The sequence below is a fragment of the Passer montanus genome, unplaced genomic scaffold, assembly GCF_014805655.1.
Source record: "Passer montanus isolate IOZ18808 unplaced genomic scaffold, ASM1480565v1 scaffold12, whole genome shotgun sequence".
In the NCBI taxonomy this organism is placed as follows: Eukaryota; Metazoa; Chordata; class Aves; order Passeriformes; family Passeridae; genus Passer; species Passer montanus.
In genome coordinates this window covers 11,167,341-11,190,829 of record NW_024358722.1, presented here as the reverse complement: position 1 = coordinate 11,190,829, position 23,489 = coordinate 11,167,341, and the positions used below count along the sequence as shown (strand labels likewise).

General features: G+C 39.7%; 1 protein-coding gene across 6 annotated transcripts in view; it reads left to right on the top strand.

The window, feature by feature from the left end:
* The window catches only part of BICRAL (BRD4 interacting chromatin remodeling complex associated protein like), a 43,671-nt gene that overhangs the window by 8,753 nt on the left and 11,429 nt on the right, over positions 1 to 23,489 (top strand). For 2 of the 6 annotated variants that reach the window (XM_039697737.1, XM_039697738.1), the window contains exons 2-6: positions 6,395 to 6,490; positions 14,244 to 14,292; positions 17,085 to 17,133; positions 17,216 to 17,284; positions 21,340 to 23,043. In XM_039697737.1, the coding sequence (XP_039553671.1) occupies positions 14,249 to 14,292; positions 17,085 to 17,133; positions 17,216 to 17,284; positions 21,340 to 23,043 (1,866 nt within the window). In that variant the 5' untranslated portion in view covers positions 6,395 to 6,490; positions 14,244 to 14,248. Of the gene's footprint in view, positions 1 to 6,394; positions 6,491 to 9,509; positions 10,901 to 12,892; positions 13,181 to 14,243; positions 14,293 to 17,084; positions 17,134 to 17,215; positions 17,285 to 21,339; positions 23,044 to 23,489 lie in introns of those variants that run through there. The other 4 variants (XM_039697736.1, XM_039697739.1, XM_039697735.1 and 1 more) reach the window with 3 other exon arrangements.

Genomic DNA, 23,489 nt, shown 5'->3' with positions numbered 1-23,489 from the left:
TTTTGTTTTTTTAACTTGTGGCTTAAATGAGTAGTCGGTTGTGAAGGGGGTTTTCTGAAATGGTCACTGTTCACGTTTGTTGAGTCATGGGCGATATTCAGTATCTAAATTATATTTTGCTTTTTGGTATTAATTACAAAATGCAGTTACAGATGATGGCAGAAAATAGGTATAGAGATGTTAAGAGCCGGGCAAAATCGAACAGCACGTAGAGGGCACGTTTATATATACTTAGAGCTGTTCCTCGTCACTGTGGGGAGGAATGAGATGTGGAGGCCTCTGCCTTTCGCCATTCTCTGCTCGCCGCTGCTCTCGTTCCCCGGCCTCGGCAGCGCGGAGTGGCCGAGGGACTGCAGGGGAGAGAGGAGAGCGGCTCCGGCGGCGGCCCCGGCCGTGCCCGGGCTCGGTGGGCAGGCAGCCCCGGCTGCGCGGGGGAGCGGGAAGATGGCGCTGCCTGGCTCCCTGCCAGCGTTTGTTGCGCAGTTTCACCCGCTCTCCTCCCCCACGGGCGCCATTTTAAGGTCCTTTCTGCTGTCGCCGCGCCGTGTGGGGCGGTGCCGTCGCGCCCAGCTCGGGCCATATTTCTGTGTCTTGTCTGGAAAGCATTTCTGCTTTGGGAGCCGAGATCTCCCCGAAATCCTAAAAGCCTTGCTTCCTTCCCGTGCCCCCCCACCCGCTCCTTTCCTAATCCTTGGTCACCGTTTTGAGGAGCGGTTAAACAGGCTTGGCTCGCACGGGCCCGTGCGCGCAGCTTCAATCCCGCCAACATCCCTTATGAGCTTGTGTTCTTACCTCGGAAATGAGTGTTTCTTGTCGTTCAGCTTATAGCAATTAAAGAAAGACTTGAAGGAACATCTTTTTTTTGAACGATGACCTCAAAAACCCCCCATGCATTAAAAAGAAATCCACCTTTAAAAAATCCTGTGTAGTGGATAGGGCAAAGTATTCTTCATTGAAGAGGTTTCAGTAGTGCTTGTAAAAATAAAAGCATAGGTAATTTTTTGCTGGGTGGGTTGCTTATTTTGTTGCTGTTGCTGTTTTAGTGATATTTTGGTGGGGGGAGGGACTAGCATATTTTCAAGTTTTTATTGCTCCTTTATGACTGAGGGGAAGCTGCTTTTTCCAAATTACTTAATTTGGCAGCTCAACCTTAATATATTTTTAAAGTTTTGTTTTGGTGCTGTTTTTAGAAAGAGCACTGCAAATACTTTTTTTTTTTTTCAAAACCACCTTTTTTTTTAACACATTTCTGTATGATCTGCTCAGAGCTCATGAGGCTTGAGTACTTCACCTGTACCTGGGAAGAGCAAAGTGTGCTGCCAAACCAATTTATGCTGTGCCCGCTAAGGAGTGTGGAATGCTTGTGTAGTTCTTGGATTTATGTTTTTTGACACATCAGAGGAGGGCTTCCCCATTCTCATTGCTCATTCCTGATAGAAGTGGGAGATTTTTTAAAATTCAGGAATAACCTTAAGGCTGTTTAAATTTTTTGCCTGTTGAAGGGTTTTAAACAACATTTCTGTGAAATACACTTATTGCTTGGAACGTACCAAAAAATTGTCCGGGTATAAACTGTCTTTTTAAAGCATTTTAGGTTTGAAAAAAACACCAGGTATGAAACTTAAATTCTTTACGGCTTCCCCATTCTCATTGCTCATTCCTGATAGAAGTGGGAGATTTTTTAAAATTCAGGAATAACCTTAAGGCTGTTTAAATTTTTTGCCTGTTGAAGGGTTTTAAACAACATTTCTGTGAAATACACTTATTGCTTGGAACGTACAAAAAAATTGTCCGGGTATAAACTGTCTTTTTAAAAGACTTTCCTGGGGACTTGTTAGCATTTTAGGTTTGAAAAAAACACCAGCTATGAAACTTAAATTCTTTATGAAGATTTAGAATGTGGAATACAGTATTTGTTCACATATTTCAGAAATCTTACATAATTAAATTCACTGCTTCTTGAATGATTATATTCGTTAATAGGAATCTTGGAATCAACGTGGTGAACTGCTTCTTGAAGTGATTATATTCGTTAATAGGAATCTTGGAATCAATGTGGTGAATTTTTTTTTTTAATGGTAGTATGCTTTTAAATAATAAAATTTTTATCATATGCCTAAATGTGTGGAAGACTGTGTGTGTTTTTTCTTCATTAATTTGTGAAAATAGTGAAGAAATGGCAGAAATGGGATAAAAATGACCAGTTTATATTCTCTCAGGGCCTAGTACTTGCCAAATTACTATATATAATCTGCCCACTGGCCTGCTTGCATTAAGCACAGTATATTCTCATTTTGCATTGAGATCTTGGTCGGCTACTACTTAAATATTCCAGACCCGTTCTTTTTAGATGAATTTTTGTCTGTCTGAGCTTAAAAGTTTGTGGCTGTTGTTACAAGTAGCACTTTGCATTGGGTGTCTCTTGTTTACTTTGCTGGAGAAATGCAGCGCTCACCGTGTTGATACAGGAGCCTGGTTGTGCTTCCATTGATACACCTCGGCTTACTCACTGGTGCGATGCTCGGGTGTTCAGGTTTGTGCTTGTTTTGTGCTTACTTTGAGTGCTTGCATTGCGTGTGATACCTGTATCCTCAAGAGTTGAAAATGCTCTTGCTAAATGTGTGGACTCGGTTGAGGTCAGTGCTGCAGAGATGGTTGTACTGTAGCTAAGTATTTACATCACTTTATGGATGTGCAGCTTTCCTGACCCAGCTCCTTCACGTGTCCTTTTCCAGTACAGTTTATGTATTTAGTTTAGTTGTACTGAGAGGACAGCCCCAAGGCTGTGCTAGTATAAGCTGCATTTCCAGTTTCCTAGGTACCTTTCTGTTTTCATGAAGTTTTCCAGCAGAGGTAAGCCCATAGGATAGAGCTGAAGAGCTCTGCAGTCAAGGATGCCTGGGTGTGCTGTGCTGCCTGCTGCCTCTCCAGAGTTTCGCTGGTGTAGTTCCACATGGGTTCCATCCAGCAGAGGTAAGCCCATAGGATAGAGCTGAAGAGCTCTGCAGTCAAGGATGCCTGGGTGTGCTGGCTGCTGCCTCTCCAGAGTTTCGCGGGTGTAGTTCCACATGGGTTCCGGGGAAGTTGTATGTGCATAACTGCAGTTGGGTTTCACAGCGAGGCTCTAATGGTCAATGATTGTGCCTCTTCACGCTGCATTAGGCTTGTGGTAAACCTAATGGCTGCTGCTTTTTAGGGTAGATGTAGCAGCCAGCGTGAAAGTGTGTCACTGCTGTCTAAGTAGTGGCTACAGAGCAGGCATAAGAGCCTCTTTGATAATGTAGTCACTGTTCAGAGAGTTGGCAGAATTCCTTACAGTGGTTCTGCTGGAATAAGCTGCATCTGTACTTGAAAGGTTTTTTTATTGCCACATACCCGGTCCAGCATAGACATGGGGATTGTCTACAAAAACAAGTGTTTTCCTTTCTTATGGTAGAGGAAAAGCAGTGACAATAATAAACTGTTCTAACATTCATTGTGACCCGCCACTGTTTTAATTTGAAAGAGTGAGCAGTTTTGGGAGGGCCCTTGTTACACCACCAATGCATAAGCACCAGCCTGAACTGAGGTTTTTTCCAGGTCATCACATAGATAAATGAATATGTGTATCTTTTTTTTTTCAAATGTTAATTTTTTCCTGCTTTCATAGTTAAAAAAAACCCCAACTACTCTGTCTGTATTATTTTGCTTTATTTGAGAATTGTTGAAGTTTTAGACAAAATGAAGATTACCATTAACTAGCACAGAGAGACTATCAAGTTTTTTTTTTTTTCTTTTCTTGCACTAGTTTAAAAATGTTCTAGGGTTAAGGGAATTCTTACCAAAAGAAATAGAAAGAAAGCAGGCAAAATCACGGTAAAAACCTAGCATAGTAACCTTTCTCTCATTAAAGGTATTGAGAAGGGGTGGTGCAGTGGAGGGGGAAGATCTGGAGAGGAGGATTTAACTACATTGCAAGAGACTGATTATTGTTGTAAAGTCTAATCTTATGCCTTGTCTCAGGTGGAACTTGCAGTAGTTTTACTGTGAACTTGATCCAGGCATGGAATTTCAAGATCTGGTGTTGGAGCTTGAATTTATTGAGAAAACTTCTGCAGTTGACTTATCTTGGCCCCACTGAAATAGGTGCAGGCAATCAGCAAGGCATTGGCTTCAAGAGAAGGACAGCATGGAGGTTTTTCAGCGTGGATTTGGGTTGTTGCTATGGGCTACACTGTTGAAGTAGTTACACATCTGTCAATTAATCCTATTCAGTTTTCAGTAGATTTCCCAAACATAATAACTGAAAGGAGTATAAATGGCTGTTCAGCTAATTATTGGCAGTTGGTAGCAGATACTAACAGCTCATCTGAACCATGCTTGTGGCAAAGTTTGGTTTTTAAGCTAGTATGGACTAGAGTGGCAATGAAAAGGTATTAATTGGTCATTGGTTTATAAATCAACTGAGAAATGTTCAGTTCATAAAGAAGTTACGGGCCTGCAGAATATTTTTTCAAAAAACTCTGAAAACTATATGCTCACAAGTATGAAACTTGAGTATTCTTGAGTAGAAACAAGGTAAAAGCCATCTGAGGGACTGACTGAACATTTCTTGGAGTATTATTTTGCACAAAGAACATATGCTAGCAGTCTGTCCTATAGCATACAGTAGTTTGTAGAAATGCTTCAGAGGATCTAATATCTTCCAATATCTCCTTAAGGAACTGCTGAGATCCCGCCTCCTGTGTGTCTTGTGGGATGAAACCAGGACCTTCCAAAGTGTTCTATGAATATTGAAATTCCTGAGGAATTGTGTATGTGATGAAGCATCTTGGAAGACAGAGTCCAAAACTGGCCATAGCATAGTGATGAGGGTGGTCACTGCTGGAGGAGAGGTCTGAGCCCGGCCTTCAGCCTGGGGAATCCCATGGAATAAGGAAGCATCCTGGCTTCCAGGCTGAGGTTATTCTGGATTTTCTCTGTGTGGTTTAAAAAAAAATCTGTTTCCTGATAGAAGTCTTGTTAAGATATTGATATTGCCAAGAGCAGCTGTGGATGCAGTAGGAAAAAAATTGTGTGGAACAAATCAGAAATTCTGTGCTGAACATGTGTATCTCAGGGAAACCGATTGTAGATAGCCACACAGGGTGTTCACATGTGTACTTGTAGCTGCATTAGCCATCACTATCATACATACTGTTAGTTGAACTGTACATTTCCTTTTCCCCCCTAACATATTAAAATATCACTGTAGTTTTTGGAGGTTTGGTAAGTTACTGCATTTGGCAAACTCAAATGAGTATTTTTTTAATGGTGTACTAAAGGGAAATGTAGGAGTTGGATAAACAGCCTATTGTAGGTTGTCTGTGGTTTTTATTTACCCTTCTGTGTGTGGAGCTGGATGTGTAAGCATCCTGCCTGTGCTCTTAGGTGTTCATCTGCCAGATATTAAAAACCATGAAGAGGCATAATGTTGTGTCTAGCAATTCTTGAGAGGAAGCACTTTTGTGTTTCTTTTCTTGTTGCTATTTTTCTGATTCCTGAATTGTTTCTGGTTTTTAGAGGAGTTTTTCTTAGAAAGGTTTTCATAATTCTTTTGAATATTTAAAATTACCAGTTTCTTCTTATACTTGTTGCATACAGATGTCTGAAATATTGATGATTAAATTCAGTTCTACAGCTAATTTCAAGTGTTGCAAATTCATCTTAAAAGTACTATTCAGATTCTTGGAATAAAAACTTATTTTTGAATATTAAGTAGGTAATGCTTGCATAGTGGACTGTGTTACTAGATTAGAATTCCAAATTTTTTAGTTTTTTAGCTGTATTTTAGAGCACAGTTCCTGGTAGATTTTGCAGCAGTGTAGTGACTGCTTCTTTTGATTACTCTGGAAAAGAAAATATTTGTATGGAGTAATTCCATATTGTAGGATATAAGTACAGCATAGTTAGTTTATGCATGAATAGTAAGTCTTTGTGTTTTACAAAGTGCATTTTAATTTTTTTTCCCCTTACTTCTGTTGTCTTGAGATGACCATTTTTGGATAATTATGACTTCTGAGTGAGGTTTTAGTTTGCAATGAGTTTTTCAATATTTACCTCTTTTCCACTGAGTGCTTGTCATTATTCTGCAGCATATAATTTTTTTACAGTAATGAGAGGGGGAAGTGGAAATCCCTCTTAATATCAGTATTCTATCCATGTAAAAATCAATTTCTTGAAAACAGAGGGCTTGACATGGTAAGCAGCTCTTAAGTTGATTATAAGGTAGAGTCTTGGTTGTTTACAAGAATCTGAAATTCACTTCGCAAGATACTAGATTGCTCAAAAGTAGTATTGACATGAAATTTAAGAATAAACTATATGATAAAAAGTGTTTGAGTTTATATTCTTTTCTTACACTTCTGTGTTGCAGAGAAAGCAGATGAGGTCTGGTTGTTCCTGTGTAGGAGTTCCCTTCACTGAATCCGAGGCTGCCTGTTGGATAGGAACCTGAGAGGGAGCTGCCAGGGTAAGGCAGGCAGTGGTTACAGCACCTGAGCAATCTGAAGTGCTCACTAAGGTGATATATTACCCAGTGGATGATGAAACAGCTTGGAGTTTTTCTCCCTAGTTCAGAAGCACACAGAGCAAGATGCTAGCTGTGGAAATTAATGAGAGTTTTGGTGGAAATTTGTGTTAGGGAAGGACTTCAGTTCTGAATGTTTGATCTCTGCAGTCAATGTGGAGGCACTCAATGCTGCTGCAATCCTTTTATGTAATTTAGCAAGGAATGGATTGGGTTAAATAGAGTTATCTTACATCCGTGCTCAGAAAGGTTGTGAGGGATGAAAATGCCACAAATTTGATGTAGCACGCTCAGTTCACAGCAGTACTGCTCTCTGCAGTGACTGTTGCAGTAACTGATTTCCTCTGGTTTTGTTGTTGTGGTGATTGTTTTTCCAGTGCAATGCATTTCTTCAGATATTCCATACTTCTGTTGAGATTTTAGATTAAAACTCTGAATGGAGGATGATAGAGCAACAGAGCAGATTTTATAGGACAGGTTCATTATGAAGCCTGAGAGAGAGCTTGTCAGAATTCCTGCTGACAGGATGTGTACAAAGGCATACTGAAGTTGTGAGGATCAGTGGGTGTATGTCATAACTCCAACAGTAATTGCTTCAGGTGCTGGGGATGTTACTGTGTGCAAGTTTGATTATCTCCCTTTATAAAGGTTTAGCTACAGCAGTCATTACCTTTCTCTAAAGCATTGATTTCCAAAGGTCAGTGTTCACTCTCAGGAATCATGCTGCCAATCAGGAATTGATCTTGTGTATTTGCACAAAACTCTTAAGTCTAGATTTTTCCAACAGTTTTGCAGATAGATTTATTTATGTGTGAGTTAACAAGTTTTGATGTTGATTATGCCACACTTTCTGGAAATGACTGTCTGGATGTTGCTCTTCTAAGCTATCCATTAGCTTGTGCTTTTTACAGGATGTTAAAATAGTGGTTTATTGCTTTGTATCTGAAATGATCTATTAAGGCTGTATGAAATTATAAGTGACTTTGAGAAAGGAAGATAATTTTGTTGCAAGCTTGAATATAACTTGAGTAAATTTAAAATCCAGTGTTTACAGCTCGTAGAATATGGATAGCATACGAAGTGTGAGTATTTGGACTGCTTCTGGGCAAATCTGGTTTTAATGACACTGCAGGATGTAGGCCCTGCATGTGTTACATGATACTGTGCATTGTGTAGCCTTTTGGTTAAAAATTTAAGGTGGTGAGGACCACTGGGGGTTACCTGGCCCTGCCCCTTGCTGTAAGAAGAGCAAGCTTCACAGAACAGGTTGGCCAGGGCCATTTGATTTTTGAAAATTTCCGAAGAGGGTGATTCCACCCTCTTGCTTGAACATTCTTGTTTGTGAACATTTTTCCTTGCATCTGGTTGGGATTTTTTTTGTTATGTGTTTTGGCTCTTGCTTTGTGTCTTGCTGTGTGCTGATGAGAGGCGACCTGCTTAGCTCATCTTAGTTCCCCTTTTAGCAGGCTGCAGGTAGCACTTGGGTTTGCCTGCTGTTGTCCAGGCTGAAGAAAGGCAATTCCTTCACATGGCCACATGATTTTACTTGCACTCTCAGGCTCCTTCACATTGTTTTGTATTTGTTTTAAGGGCAGTGTCTGTGTTTAAAAGCCAAACAGATTTCAGCTGGGAGTGCTGATAGAAAAGGGAATAATTGCTCCACTGGCTCGCTGCCTGCGCTGTGGTAATGTGAGGGTGGTGGTTGTACTCACGTGTGCTACAGCCCCATGCGTGCTTTAAGCTGACTGAAGCACTGCTGCCTTCCCCTGTGTTTAACTATCCACCTACCTCATTGCCTCTCTTGTGCTGGCACTAGTGCCGCTGTAGCCCTGTGGCAAGCCAGAACCAGTCAAGGAGCTCATCCTGAGCTGAAACAAATCAATGTATTTTATCAGATCAGTTTTTTGTTCCAGATGACTCTTTAAAGCCTTGAGCTGACCCAGGGAAAGTGGATGAGAGGAGGGCAGGACTGCTCTATTCATCTTCTATTCCTCTTTGCTCTGTAGTAGGTCAGAGTGTTGAAATTAAGGCAGAGGCTTTAAGGCCAAGTAATAAGAGTCTCCCAGAGGACTGGCTTGCATAGCTGGGATTTCCTTGTCAGTTTTATTACTTTCAGCTTCTCTTATGTTCTGTTCGGGAACGTGTGATAAAGGGCACTCTGGTTATTTCCCAGAAGGGATAGGCAGGGCTTCTTGCACAAGTACATGCTATCCAAATTGAAATACATCCTATATTCACCAGTGTGGTAGCAGAGATACGAAATAAAATGGTAGGGGCTTTGCTAATAAGCTGCAGGGAATATCTGTGCTGGGTTGTGCCTAATTAGTGAGGATTGCCCTTTGTAAATTAGTTGGATGCACCAGCAGGGCTGAATTTGGCCTACTTCTTATAAGCAGATTTTTTTGTGGCTTTTTTTTTAAAGACACTGTAGACCAGTATTGATAATTAGATGTTTGCTAGGCTACATTGTAACAGTGCTCCAGCAGGTTGTGTGACTCTCGCCAAAGTGTATTTTCCCCAGGTGTCTCTAGTGTGGGCTCTTGGCAGGACCCTGGATGCATTGTTGGGTCCCAGTGGCCCAGCCAAGCCTCACCTGGAGCCTCCACTGGCTGAAGTCTCCAAAGACTGCTCTAAATACAGAAGTGAGTCAATGTTTAAGAGTCTAGGCCAATGGTCTCCGAATGTTTTTGATTGCACACCCCTATTGGTAAGATTTATGAGCCCATGCATCCCCAGTATACTTATATTAATTTGCATACACAAGTATATGTGTGTATATATCCATATACTAGTGAAGTTTTAATATTTTCTTCTTGCACCCCGCTGGATTTTCTTGCACACATCCTGCTTTGTAGACCACTGGTTTAGGCTTCATAACTCTTTAACTTCACTAATTGTGTCAGATTTTATTTTCAAACTCATGACTTAATATGGTTTATACCCATTTTGTACACCACTCATTGCTTTGGCCCACTATATGTTAACAAACAGTGAGGAGGACAGAGAACTAGAAAAGATAGTTGGCAAGAAAAATGACAAACTTTTCTATCGTTTGTGCCATAGAAAAGGCTTTAGGAAAATTCCTCAGGACAGGCTTGCTTTTGTTAACACACTTTTAAATGATCATCTGTGTCAAGGTCACATGTTGCTCAAATTCCTCTTTTCGAAGTAGACTGAATGACTACTTTTGGGTGTGCAAGTGCTCTGTATGATTGTTTGCTGCTGCCTCTGTTGCTCTCCTGAAATTGACAGGGCACTAATCGTTTGGTAATCCTTGTTGAAAATAGGCATTAGTTAAAAAGGCTTAAACCTCCAGTGTCCTGGTTTTGGCTGGAACAGAGCTGAATTTCTTTCCAGTGGCTGGAACAGTGCTGTGTTTTGGCTTTAGGATGAGAATAACACACTGATGTTTTAGTTGTTGCAAAGCAGTGCTTGCACTAAGCCAAGGCCTTTTCAGCTTCTCATACTGCCCCGCCAGTGGGGGGGCTGATTTGTATTTGGAAGTAATAATAAATACTGTGCCCAGGACTAGAAGGGCCTGCCTCCAGCTGGGTGAAGGAAGGGTACTACCAGGTGTGACTGCCAGGTTTATTGGACTGTGGATTTGGCACGTGAAAGCCACAGGACATACAGGACTCATTTTCACAGCAACCTCATAGACACCTAGGCAAAAAAGTTGGCTATATCTTCTTTTCTGTCATGCATCAACCTCTAGGAAAATCCAACAATGCAATTGATTGTTAAAGGCCACACTGAGAGCAAGGGATACTGGGACATACAGACATGGGGATAGGGGATCTGCTGAAAGGGCTGGCCCTGCCCAATCAAATTTTTCACGTACTGTAGAAGTGGATAAAGTTCTTATAGTGCACACAGAAAATTGTGTTGTGGAAGGCAATCTGGGTTGTTCCTGTCTCAGGCAAAGGCAGACACATCCATGGGATTGGATTTGCTCAAGGACCTGGGTGCACTTAGTGGGTAATGCCGAGGGATGAGGAAGTCTGGTATATACTCAAGAGGACTTGATTTTGGGGTAGAACAACCAATGAGGATGTTACTTGCTATGTAATACTGTATTTCTAATCACTACTCTGGTTGCTTTATGCCATATTAATGGTACTGCTGTGAGGGTTGCTCAGATAAATGAAGAATGAGTGCTAATGAAACTGGGCAAAGTGCAGCGGTGATAGAACCAGACTTCAGCCTGTATAATCCCAACAGCACTTACCATCTCTTTCACTTTGAAGGAATGATATGACAGATGGAGCCCAAAGTCCTGGACTAAATGAACTCATGGGATGGTCCATAGATTATGAACCTGTATGTCTGCATATATGGAAAAAGACAGGAAAGGTAGTTGTGATTATGTGGGATGCATTGGAGAGTTGTGATTATGTGGGATGCATTGGGACCTGGGCATGATGACATATAGAATAGGGGGTCGACATTGTCCTGGTTTTGATTGGGGTAGTTACTTTTCTTTCTAGTAGCTGTGTTTTGGATTTAGGATGAGAATAAAGTTGATAACACACTGATGTTTTAGTTGCTGCTGAGCAGTGTTTGCACCAAGTCAGGGACTTCTCACCTTCTCACAGCATCAGGGAGGGGACTGGAGGTGTGAAAGAAGCTGGGAGGGGAAACAGCCAACATAATCAGACCCCAGCTGACCAAAGGAATGTCCCATATCACATGGCATACTGTGGAACAATAAAACTTTATTATCTGTGGTAAGCTCGTAGGAGTTTGCAGTGTGTTGGGTAGATTTTTCTTGTATCATGTTTAGCTAGTAAAGCTAAGTGTATGTTTAGTAAATAGTGAAGATTATGTATTGCTATTAGGATTTTCTCACAGCAATATTTACATGCATTTTGTTTTCCTTTTGATCATTCTATGCATATTTTGAAGAATTCAGTGAATTTAACAAATTTATCTTAATTTGTGTCAGTTGTTTTAATACCTCCAGAATATTAATTGAAGGAAGTTCTGTGGTGTCACTTCAGCTAATAGTGAACCCTTATTATGATAAAATCACAGAGAATAAGCAAAGAAATTTTATGATGTTTAAATAATGCTGTCAGTATTTCCATAGACACATGGGTTGGGCTATACAAAAGTAGGTTTGCAGTGTCAAAACAGGGATAATTTTGACTTTATGTAAATTTTTGCTGTTGGTTAGCTGGGAGACTTTGGAACCTTGTTCTTGAGAGATGGGTATGTTTTCAGCAGTTAGAGGAAATAACAGCTTTCTCTAAGTAGTACTGTCAGTACAGTTACAGCAGAATGCTAATTGCTTATTAATTTATTCTTACTAGTACACATTTATGTTTAAATTTCATGATGTCATATTATGCCATGCCAATTGCTTAGCATTGAATTGTAATATCAGTGCTCAAGGTGGTGGATCTATGCAAGAGTAAGCAGCTGGAACACTGAATCATGGGAGAAATTGCTTTTCTTAATGTGCATAATCACCTCATGAATGCTGATTTTTGTCAACATTGAGGCAGTTATCTGTAGCTGTGCTTTGTTTTTCTGTTCTCCCTGAGAGGTGATACTGAATGATCCTCACACTGGCTCCATTTCTGCTTTACCCTCACTGTAAGCTAAAGCACAGAGACAGAAAAAATCCAAATAAGTCTCTACAGTACAGAGGACACAGTACCCTCTGCTAGTCTACAATTTAAGCTATTTTCAGAACCAGTGGAGTATAGAAAAATTTCAGGAAAGAGATTACAGAATCACAGGACAGCCAAGGCGGGAATGAATACCTGAGACCACGTTATCCCCTGTCCTGCTCAGAGTAGGCTCAAGCAGAGCAGCTGCTCAGGGTCAGAGCAGGCAGGTCAAGGCTGTGGTCCAGCCATGTCCTGGGTATCTCCAAGCATGGAGATTCCATTACCTTGCTGAAAAACTTGTGCCAGTATTTGTCTACCCTCAGAGTTTTAAAAAAGGAAAGTTTTTTCTTTTGTCTACGTTGACTTTTTGGTTTATGTTTCGATTTGTGCCCTTTGCCTCTTGTTCATTTCCTGGGTACTACTGAGAAAGGTTTGGCTCAGTATTCTTAACACTCTCTCACCAGGTATTTATATACAAGGTAAAGATTTCTTGATGGTTTTCTGTTCCTCAGGGAGAACAGTCCTGGTGTTCTCAGTCTCTTATGTAGCAGGTGCTTCAGTCTCTTCAGTGTTTGGATCATTATGGAGATCAGGATAAGGGAATGATTCATGTGGATCTCTGGTCAGGGACAGTAAGTTTCTGTCAGGGACAGTAAGTTTCTATTTGTCAAGAAATAAGAGCAGAATGAATTAAAAACAAAACCGTGTTAAAACATTTGAGTGATAAGTATGACATCACAATTTTTAAGGGAAGTTAAGAAAGAAACAAGCATGGAATGCAATGATCAACTTGATGTGAGTAGAAAATATGGTAAAGATGAGATTGGATAACTTAAAGGAAGCCAGGGTACCAAGAAGTTTTGGAAGCGTTAACATCAGTTGATATTTGAACTGGTGGATTAGATGGGATGGTCCTGACAGTTACTGACAAGGACAAGGGAGATTATATTCTGAGATCAACAGAAGAGCCCAGAATATGCAAACAGAAGCTTTGAAGGAGCAGCAGTTAGAGGGGAGAGTGAGTATGAGACTTTTTGGTGCAGCAGTCCCTGATGGAGTAGGCAGTGTGTGAGGAATTGGTGGTTGTGACACTGTGAGCCTAAAAGTGCTCTGCATTTGATAGCTGCCCTCAGGTTGGGCAGTGCATGTAAATTCCCTCCCTAGCCATTGTTAAAAAGACTGTCAGAACCCTGTACTGTTAAACACAAGTTTAAGTACACTCCTGACTATTGCTGAGGAGAAACTGGAAGTAGCCACATTGATGTCTAGCTATTGCGGAGAAAGGTCTGTTAGAAAACATTGTTTCTTTCAATGCTTAGTCATGTTTTGGCTATAGTTTTGATTCTAGACTGTAGCAGCATCCTTGTGACATTGACCTAAGTTTATTTACCTTTTGGCTGCTCAAATTAGTGACTACAGCCACTAATTTGTAACAGTCTTTGTAGGCTCTGTAGTGTTTAGTAATTCCCTCACTGGGATTAGCTGGGAATAAATTCCTATAGAAGCATTTTAATTGGAGTCTTAGATTGCATTCAGTATTGATATTTTTACTACTTTAAATTGTAGAAGTTTCTTTTCAATCACTTTGGTTAATCATTTGTCGTTCTGTGATATAAAATTTTAAAAGCCCCCTGGGTAGTAAAACATTGCATGGGATTTCGTAAATTTTTGCATGTGACTGAGTTTGATTTTGAAATAAATCTTCCTATAGAAGCATTTTAATTGGAGTCTTAGATTGCATTCAGTATTGACATTTTTATTACTTTAAATTGTAGAAGTTCTTTTTAATCACTTTGGTTAATCATTTGTCGTTCTCTGATATAAAATTTTAAAAGCCCCCTGGATGGTAAAGCATTGCATGGGAGTTTGTAAATTTTTGCATGTGACTGAATTTGATTTTGAAATAAATTAGCAGACATCTGTAGAAGGTGCAGATCTACTTAAAAACTTTGTCAATAATGGACAACTGTCAACTTCTTAAATTGTTGAATAAAAATACCGAGATATTCTAAATTGGTTTTGTTGTTGAAAACAAGCTTTGTGTGATACGTATCAAATATCCACTTTCTCCTTTATTCTAGTTGTCATGGATGATGACGATGATGAATCCTGTCTCCTTGATCTTATTGGGTAAGTTTCATACAAGAATTATTGCAGAAAAGTTGGGAATAATAATTTTGCAAAAATCATCATCTAGAAGGTGATTCTATCTTGGTATTGTCCAAACATGAGGTGACTTGCAATGAAATGAACAGACATGCTCCATGTCTTCCACGTGGAGATGTGTGGAGTGCAAAACCTTAATCCCAGTGGATGCTAGCTGACAGTCCACTTGCTGACATTCTCCTCAGGAGAGGCCAAGGAGAATGTGTGTTCATGGAGCGTGGATTCTCCTCTCAGGTAGTGGTAATACCAGATCAGTGTTGATGCATGTTACTAGGGATGCTCCTGCAAACTTCATAGCAAATAACTTTTTTTTGATCAAATCCCCTAAGATGTCAATTTTTTTGAGTAATGCAACTAGATTTTTTTTAATGCTAGGCTTGTATTTTAAGGGAAGAGTAAAAGTATTTTTTTCTTAATTTGAAATACTTAAATATTTAATTTCTACTAATAATACACATTTGCGTCTAAATGTTAGAAAAAAAGAATAGCTCTCTGTACTGTTTTCTATTCACATCAAAGAATTTACCAGCATTTTGGTCTAAGATACTTGATTTCAATAAAATCTGGGATTTTGAATGGACATGTGAGATGATGGCGGGTTTTTTGCCCCCCCCCATTTCCATAATTGATTCATATGGAGTTATATAATTCTATGTGGCAATCTCCAAAAATAGTTAGGATAGCTGAAGCTTAAACAAGTTTTGTGTGGATTGTATATGTGACAAGTTGCCTTCCTTTGGCTGTCATTTGTGTCAGTATTCAAGAACAGATAATATGCTATAAATGCATATAAAACACAAGAAGAGAATTCAGCTTTTAATGTCCAGTACTTTGTTCAAACTCTGCTAGAAATTAGACTGATGTCAGTCTCATAGCAGCTGCTAAAAGATCATTCTCGGTTCATACAAGAATTTTTTTCCTGTCTTAAGTGTAGGAAATAATTAAGCTTTCTCACATACCTGAAAACTTCCAGTGAAACCAGTGAGAGCTGTAACTTCAGAACGACCAAAACACCCCAGAGTGGCTGCTGTAGTTTGAGGGTTGCTCTGGGTGCTGTAGCAAAAGCAGTGCCAGTAAAGGCTCAGTAACATTCTGTGAAGTAACTGTTGTTGGAGGTTACTGATTGTGACCATGTGAAAACATTTCCTGCTTGGAACATGAACATAAAGATGGCCATGTGACAATTAAGTGCTCTGTTATGAGCATGAATTGTGAGGATCCTGCTACAAGATCACAGGTGGTCCAGAAAATGAAGTGCTCTCCATACAGATGAGTGTTTGTGTGAAAAATTACAGTGTTCTTGCTGCTGCTGGCAGCAATTATTGTCTTAAGCATCTAGAAGAATGGAAAACATTGTTTTTTTTTTAATCTGCTCTATGATTTGGTAAGTGCCATCTAAAATTCCTTCCTTACTGAAGATAATATTTAAGGTTCTGAAGTGTTCTTAATTTTTAATTGCATTTTGCACAATTGGAAGACAGTGAGTGTGATTAGTATTAAACGGCCTAGTCATTTGACTGATAAAATTCATGAGCATAATAGAACCCTATAAGAGATCATGAGTTCTGTGTCCCTTCATTTTTGAAATTCTGTGACATCTACTATGAAATGACCTTTGTTTTAAAATATATGTGACCACTTCAATATCGTAAGCATAATAGTGCAGTGAAGTCCCTGCCAAGTACTGTCATGTCTTTTGTAAACCCATAAACACAGTTTGTTTTTTTTAAAGAAAAAGAAGGGAGTAGAGGTGTGTTTGTCCTTTTAGAAGAGTAGTTGTGAGCTTGAAAGATCTTTGACTTTATGCCTCTTTACTTTCTAGGACCGTCAAATAAAGAGACATTTTTAGTTACTGCTTTTTTAAATGATAATCTTCTAAAAAATATTTCATTATTACTTGTTAATCAATAACATGTTTTAAAAGTCAAAGAAATCCATGTCAGTTTACTCCTTATGCTAAGGGAAGTGCTGTATAATTGTTGCATTATAATCCATGTAACACAGCCTTTTGTTCTTTTTACTTGGTCTATACATACAGCTAAATTAATGTATTTGTATTTGTTTGAATTTCTCACACTCATTCTATCTGACTACATTTTTAATATGAGTTTTATTTAGTGCTAGTGCTAAGTTAATTAAATACACTGAAATTCATAATATTTAGTCAATTATTTCTGTGGTTGGTTTCACTTGGAAAAGGTGCCACTTTTTCTTCGTGAGGGGACTGTTACTCTGGCAGTCATAAATTTTTGTTAACTTGTGTCAAAGATGACAGAAAACCCATCAAAGAATCAGGTTTGTAAATAGGTGTTAGCTAAACAAGGCATTACAGTTTAGCTGTAGAAGAGGTGGTTCTGTTTAATTTCTCACATTATTTGGTGGTAGTATATTTCTTAGGTTTTGTACTGTGTGCTGTCATAAAATACCATGTTTTTCAAGAGAACATGAGCATCACCCTCATAAAGGGAAATACAGTAGAGTACAGCTAAAATTTTGTAATCAATGTTGTTTATTTGCTTGAAATACCTTTTTACAATGGCAGCAGGTATGATCAGCATCTGGAAGTTGTGCTGATACAGAAACACAGAGCCCCAGATGATACAAACTTTCCGCTTTGCATTGGATTCAATGAAAGATGTGTTTTTACTAGAAACCTGATTTATATGAGTACAGTATGTGGCTTAGTTAAATTAGCCTCACTAGTAAAATGGACTTCACAAATGTACTAACTTCTTTATTTTTTTCCCCTCCTTCAGGGACCCACAAGCACTGAATTATTTTCTACATGGACCTAGTACTAAATCTGTAAGTAGCATTGCTGTGTATTAGGCATAGATAAGCTTCATTGAGTGTGTTAGTTCTAAACATTATTTTTGTCTTTTACCAGAGCAATGAAGACTTGACTAATGCAGAATATTCTGTAGCCAACTCAAATTCAATTTTCGCCAACTCCAATGTAAGTGGTCAGGAGATAAATATTATTAATATTGAGATTGCATGCTTCTGTGTGGCTTTACTTGGCTTTCATAAAACTGAGTTAAGTAGATGTGGGTTTCAGCTTTTTCATGTGAAAGCGCTGAATACTAACATAGAACCTGTCTTGTGCTGTTAGTATTTTAAGTATTTCAGTGGGGAATTAATTGAAAAATACTGTACTGTTGGGATATGTTTTGTAAATATGTAAAGCAGCTTGCTGAGCAGTGAAAATGCTCTCTGGTGTAATTCTCCAGTAAACTGCATTAGTGGCTTCAGTGATTGTAGGAGTAGTAGTGCTCAAAGACAGACCTTGAAAGTTAGTCATTCATATGCTTTCTGTGTATGTTAGAATACCTTTTGTTCCTTACTTTATGTAGATTCTGAGCTGGCAGGGGTTTTTAAAATTAATAATTGAGTTGTTGTTTTTGGGGTTTTTTTGCTATTTGTATATTTTTTTCCTTAGACTCAGGAGGTAATTTGGGATGTGTCCTTCCTGTAACTTCAGTGTTAGGGAAGTTGCTTTAAATTCATTAGGCATTGCAAGAAGTCTTCAGTGTTCCTTTTTGCCGGGAGTGTTTTGCAGCCCTGGACCACGTTTCACACAATGAGGTTGTGAAATCCCAATCCTTCGTGATAAATTCAAGGCTCTAGTGTGGGTAGTAGTCATGTTTTGAGTAGAACATTGGACTGCATGACTTAAGAGATCCCTTCAGATCCACATTTCTTTGGTTTCATTTGTGTGATTTTTAAATCAACTGAATTATTAATCCTACAATTAAGTTATTTCAATACATAGAATAGGATTTTCTTGGTAATTCTTCTGTTCTACTGCTTGTCTGTTTGTCTCATGTTCATAACAGATTCACGGGTACACTTGTAGGCTTAAATAATTGGTGGGAAGAAATTCTGAAATCTGTTAATCTGTGTGTGGAGAACTAGTGACTTTCCTGTAGGCACAGTAGTGTAAAGTGTTTGTCCTGCCTTTCCCCTTTCAGGATTGTTATTAAATATTGTAGAAGAAACAGACAAGATGGTTGAGATAATGGTGGGGGAGTAGGGTACCAAGAGTAACAGGGCATGCACAATTTTCAGCTGGTGGGGAACAGTGGTTTCACCTTGGTACCTGGCTGTGGCCATTAGCAGACAGCAGCTGCCTGGATGCAGCACTAGCAGAGGTGGGGTTTGAGGACTTATCCTGAGAAAAAACAGGTTTAGGGAGAATGACATGCATTTGTCATAGCCTAGACTTCCTAGTTGTTCTTTGTAAACATCCTTCTGATGAGCATGACTAGGTAGGCAGGAGTCAGGTGTTTCAGGTGTATTTTCAGAAAGTGAGTTTTCTGGAGTGATTTTGAGGGGCAGTTGAGAGTGTTCTGGACAAGGTGGGAGTAGCTGTTGGAAGAAATAAAATACTTGGTATAAGCTAAGAGCTTTGTGGTGTGTGAAATTTGGGGTAAGTAATCTAGAAGGCAGGTGATCAGAGGAGCAGGGATTCCTAGTACATGTTCCTTGAATGACATACTACAGTGTAATTCTCAGCATGCTCTGTCCTCATCCTTTTATGTATCACAAGGACCACCAATGCCATCTTCTCCTCCCTCCTGTGGGAGCCCTGTGCTGACATAAGTGAAAAATGACTTCATTACAAATTCTTACAGTTCATTGGGAAGGATCAAGTGTTACCATAAACAGATGGTTACACAGTCCCTGCTTATAAAAACTTGAAAAGTTAAATCCTTATGAGGCTTTTGTCATTGAAGTTTTTGCAGATACTGAAAGTTCTGTGCTTGTATATATTCAGAATTGCTACCATGAAGTAGGGTTGGCTGTCTTGCCGCCCATCTCAGCCTTTCAGTGGCTGTTTACAAATTCAGTGTGAAGGGTTCAGTGCCTCATCTGGTAAGGATGCTCAGCCAACACCTAACACAAGCAAGATGAAGTTCCTGCTGACTGAAGGAAAAGAAAGCACTCTTCCACTACCTTACATTGCCCTCCATGCCCCATCCCAACCTTCCCTGAGTTGAGTCTGTGCCACCTCTGCTGATTCCAGGCTGGTTTCCTGTGGCAGTTGTCATGAGAGGCTTCCCTAGCCGTTTCCCTGTTACCTGGCTTGTACTGGGTGGCTGCTTCCATTCTCCTGTTAAAGTATAATAGGACAGCAAAAGAGAGCAGAATATTCATGGAGCCTCTGAGAATAAGACTCTTCTTCTTGGGCAGCAGATTCATGAAGCTGCAGAGGCTTTGGTTTCTTCTTGAAATTAGCATGGTATTCTGTGTGGCTCTTCTGAATCTGGAGGGTAATGATTCAGATGTTAACTTGGAAGGTTAGTTTTTGCATATGAAATTATTTTCTAATGTTAAATAGTTCTGGGAACAGGGAGTGGAACTTGGGATTTTCTGTTCCAGTGGGAGAGTTTTAAGCTATTAATCTTGATTGCATGTAATATTATTTATTAGTGTTATTATTGGCAGTAGTTAATAGTTGTATTGTTTGTACTAACTGGAGTAACATTAGTGTAACTGTTTAAGTTACACAGTTGTAAAAGATTTCAGTTTGGTCATTTACTTGGGGACAACTTAGAGATTCAATAGGAATCCCCCTGAACCTGACATTGAGTCCTAATTATAGCCTAGTTAGTGATTCCTTGTAGCTAGGTACAGTTGAGAACCTGATTTGTAGCTTTAGGTGTTCCTGAGGTTCAGACACTGACACATTTAAGCAGTGGTTTAATTCCTCTATTAACATAAATGCTAAAAGCTTGCTGTAGTTTAATAGTTGTAGTTTAATAGTAACTTGAAAATATTTTATCTAATCTTAAGAAAAATGTTTAAATAATTTAAAACATGACTGAAGTTTCAGAAAATGTAGTTTTTTTGAGAAACAGATCGGGGTAAAATTCTGAATCAGTATGCTTGGGGAACTGAAGTTAGGGTGGGGACATCATTGCATGTGATAATTATGGCTTGCAGCATCTTCACACTGTTTACATGAGGTGAAAAACAAGCGTCTGTGACCTTCATGGAGTGAAGGCTCAGAGTATGAGTGTGACTGATAATTGCACACCCACAGTTTCCATTTATCCTGACCTAAAAAGAAGCTGGTTGTTGCTTCTGAATAGCTGATATGCGTTCATGCAGTTTGGAAAGTTGTACTTTGCTTGACTTAAAACTATCATGAATAGTATTATGCATTTAAATTTGTCATTCTATCTGCAGGAACATGACGCTTGTGTTGTCTGGAGTTTCCAGACAGAACTTTGTTTTAGAAGAATCTTGACAGTAGGCCAGAGTAAATACATTTTGATTTTCCTCAGCATGGCGTTAATGGATGTGAATTTGACGGATTTTTTCCTTAAAGGTGCTACCTAATATTTGTGGTAGTTCCAATGTTTATAGTTCTCAGTAATCTTTTTATGAGCATAAACTGCAGTCTGTAACACTTTTTTTCCTTACTCTCTTGTTTCTAAAATTTTTTTAAACAAGGAGTTAACATAATGCCTTAACTTTATGAAATGGTCACTAGTTTACACTAAGTGGTTATGGAAATGCTGGTAGAATTTTGGAGGCGAATCTTGTTTGATAGAAGTCAATGGAAGAAAAGCTTTCTTCTGCCTTTTCTCTGCTTCTACTGTTGCTACTGAAGCCTTGCCCCAAACTGAATTAGAGTGGAGGTAATTTCCCTCCTTGTTTCTTTTATGCTTTTGTCAGTAGAGTGCTCAGCTTGAGGAAGGGAAAATGGCACTTAGAGCATTTCATGTCCTCTTGAAACAATGTAGCTGCAGACCTAAGTGCTGTGTATTGAGAGATTTGAGAAGGGAAAGGAGAGAAGCATCTCCAGCAGTCTGAGGGTATGAGAGGGGTATCCATGACCTGTTTGTGCTGGCTCACTGTAGGGGGTCAACATCACCCTGCACATGCTATGGGAAGAGTATAATTCTGTGTTGAGAGTTTGTGTCCATGAAAAAACAACTAATGAGGAAACAAAGCAGATACTGGAATTTCTGAAAGTGATTTATTTCTTGTTTTGCATTTCAGAACACTGATCCTAAGTCGTCTGTAAAAGGTGTAAGTGGTCAGCTTGGAGAGGGGCCTAGTGATGGACTGCAGCTCTCCAGTAGCCTTCAGTTTCTTGAAGATGAACTTGTGTCTTCTCCTTTACCTGATCTTACTGAGGATCAGCCTTTTGATATTCTTCAGAAGTCCTTGCAGGAGGCCAATATTACTGAACAGACTTTGGCGGAAGAGGCATATTTGGATGCCAGTGTAGGTTCTAGCCAACAGTTTGCACAAGCTCAGCTTCATCCTTCTTCATCAGCATCCTTTACTCAGGCTTCTAATGTTTCTAATTACTCAGGTCAGACGTTGCAACCTATAGGAGTTACTCAAGTGGTACAGCAACCTGTTGGAGCATCTTTTGCAAGCAATACAGTTGGTGTGCAACATGGCTTTATGCAACACGTCGGAATTAGTGTTCCTGGCCAGCATTTGTCTAATAGCAGCCAGATTAGTGGTTCTGGGCAGATCCAGCTGATTGGTTCATTTAGTAATCAACCTTCCATGATGACCATCAATAACCTCGATGGATCTCAGATAATACTGAAGGGCAATGGTCAGCAGACACCTGCGAACATGAGCAGTGGCCTCGTGGTTCATAGACAAACTCCAAATGGGAACTCGCTGTTCAGTAACTCAAATTCAAGTCCCGTAGCACAACCCGTAACTGTTCCATTTAGCAGCACAAATTTTCAGACTTCATTGCCTGTCCATAATATCATAATTCAAAGGGGTTTGGCACCCAACTCTAACAAAGTTCCTATTAATATCCAACCAAAGCCTATTCAGATGGGTCAGCAGACTGCTTACAATGTGAATAACTTGGGAATACAGCAACATCATGTACAGCAAGGGATTCCATTTGCTTCTGCAAACTCACCTCAAAGTTCAGTAGTTGGTCCTCATATGTCTGTTAATATTGTTAATCAACAACAAAATACAAGAAAATCAGTTACACCTCAAACAGTTAGCAATGCTGGAGGTAGTATTGTTATCCATTCTCCTATGGGACAGCCTCATGCACCTCAAAACCAGTTTCTCATACCTACAAGTTTGTCTGTTAATTCTAATTCGGTTCATCATGTCCAGGCCATAAATGGACAACTTCTTCAGACTCAGCCTTCCCAGCTGGTTCCTGGCCAAGTGTCTGCTGAGCATGTAATGCTTAACAGGAACTCTACAAACATGCTAAGAGCCAACCAGTCATATTCAGGACAGATGCTGAATAATCAGAACACAGCTGTTCAGCTTGTTTCAGGCCAGACATTCACAGCTCCTGGAAACCAAGTTATAGTAAATCATGGAACTTCCCAAATTGTTGGTGGACAGGTGCCACTGCAGCAGGCGTCACCAACGGTGTTGCATTTGTCACCCAGCCAAGCTAATGTTTCTCAAGGCAGATCGAGTTTTACCACCATGTCACCTGGGCAGTCCACAGTCTCAAATATGTCAGCTTCTGGCCGATTTGCTGCTGCGAGTTCTTCTGGTTCAGTGCACCCCAGCTTGGGAGCATCCGTTCAGTCTGTCGCGTCGGGAGGGAGCTTTACGGGAGATCAGCTGGTCCAGAACAGAGCTCAAGTTGCCGTCAGCGCATCACATCGTCTTCCAGCATCCTCCTCCAAGTCTGTCAGCACCTTTAGTCACACGTCTGTGGGAGCAACACAACAACAGTTTGCCTTTGGTCAGGTATGAAAGCTGCTTGAGAATGTAGCCAAAGAAAAGCTTCTAAGCTGTGCTAAAATCTGGTTAATACACAGAATTCTGTTAACTTTGCTGGTTTGTATTATTACAAATACTATGGAACTGCTGAAAATTACTGTAACCCACAGTCATCATTTCACTTGGTATTTTCTAAATCTGTTACTGAGGGAACAACTCTGTTACTTTGATTAATTCCAAGGAATTGGTTATAGTGTTATTTTCAGAAGTTCTTAGCATTGATCTGTGTCTGCTCCTGTTTAAAGGAATGGGCATTGTAAGTTTATACAATTGCAAGCTCTCCTGTAAACCTTACCATAGGCTGGATGTAAAGGCTCAGGTTCATTCTTAGCACTTAAGTCTTTCGACCTCACTAAAACCTATGCATTTTCAAGGTTTGACTTATTGAAATTACAGATGAAAAGGTTTCTTGG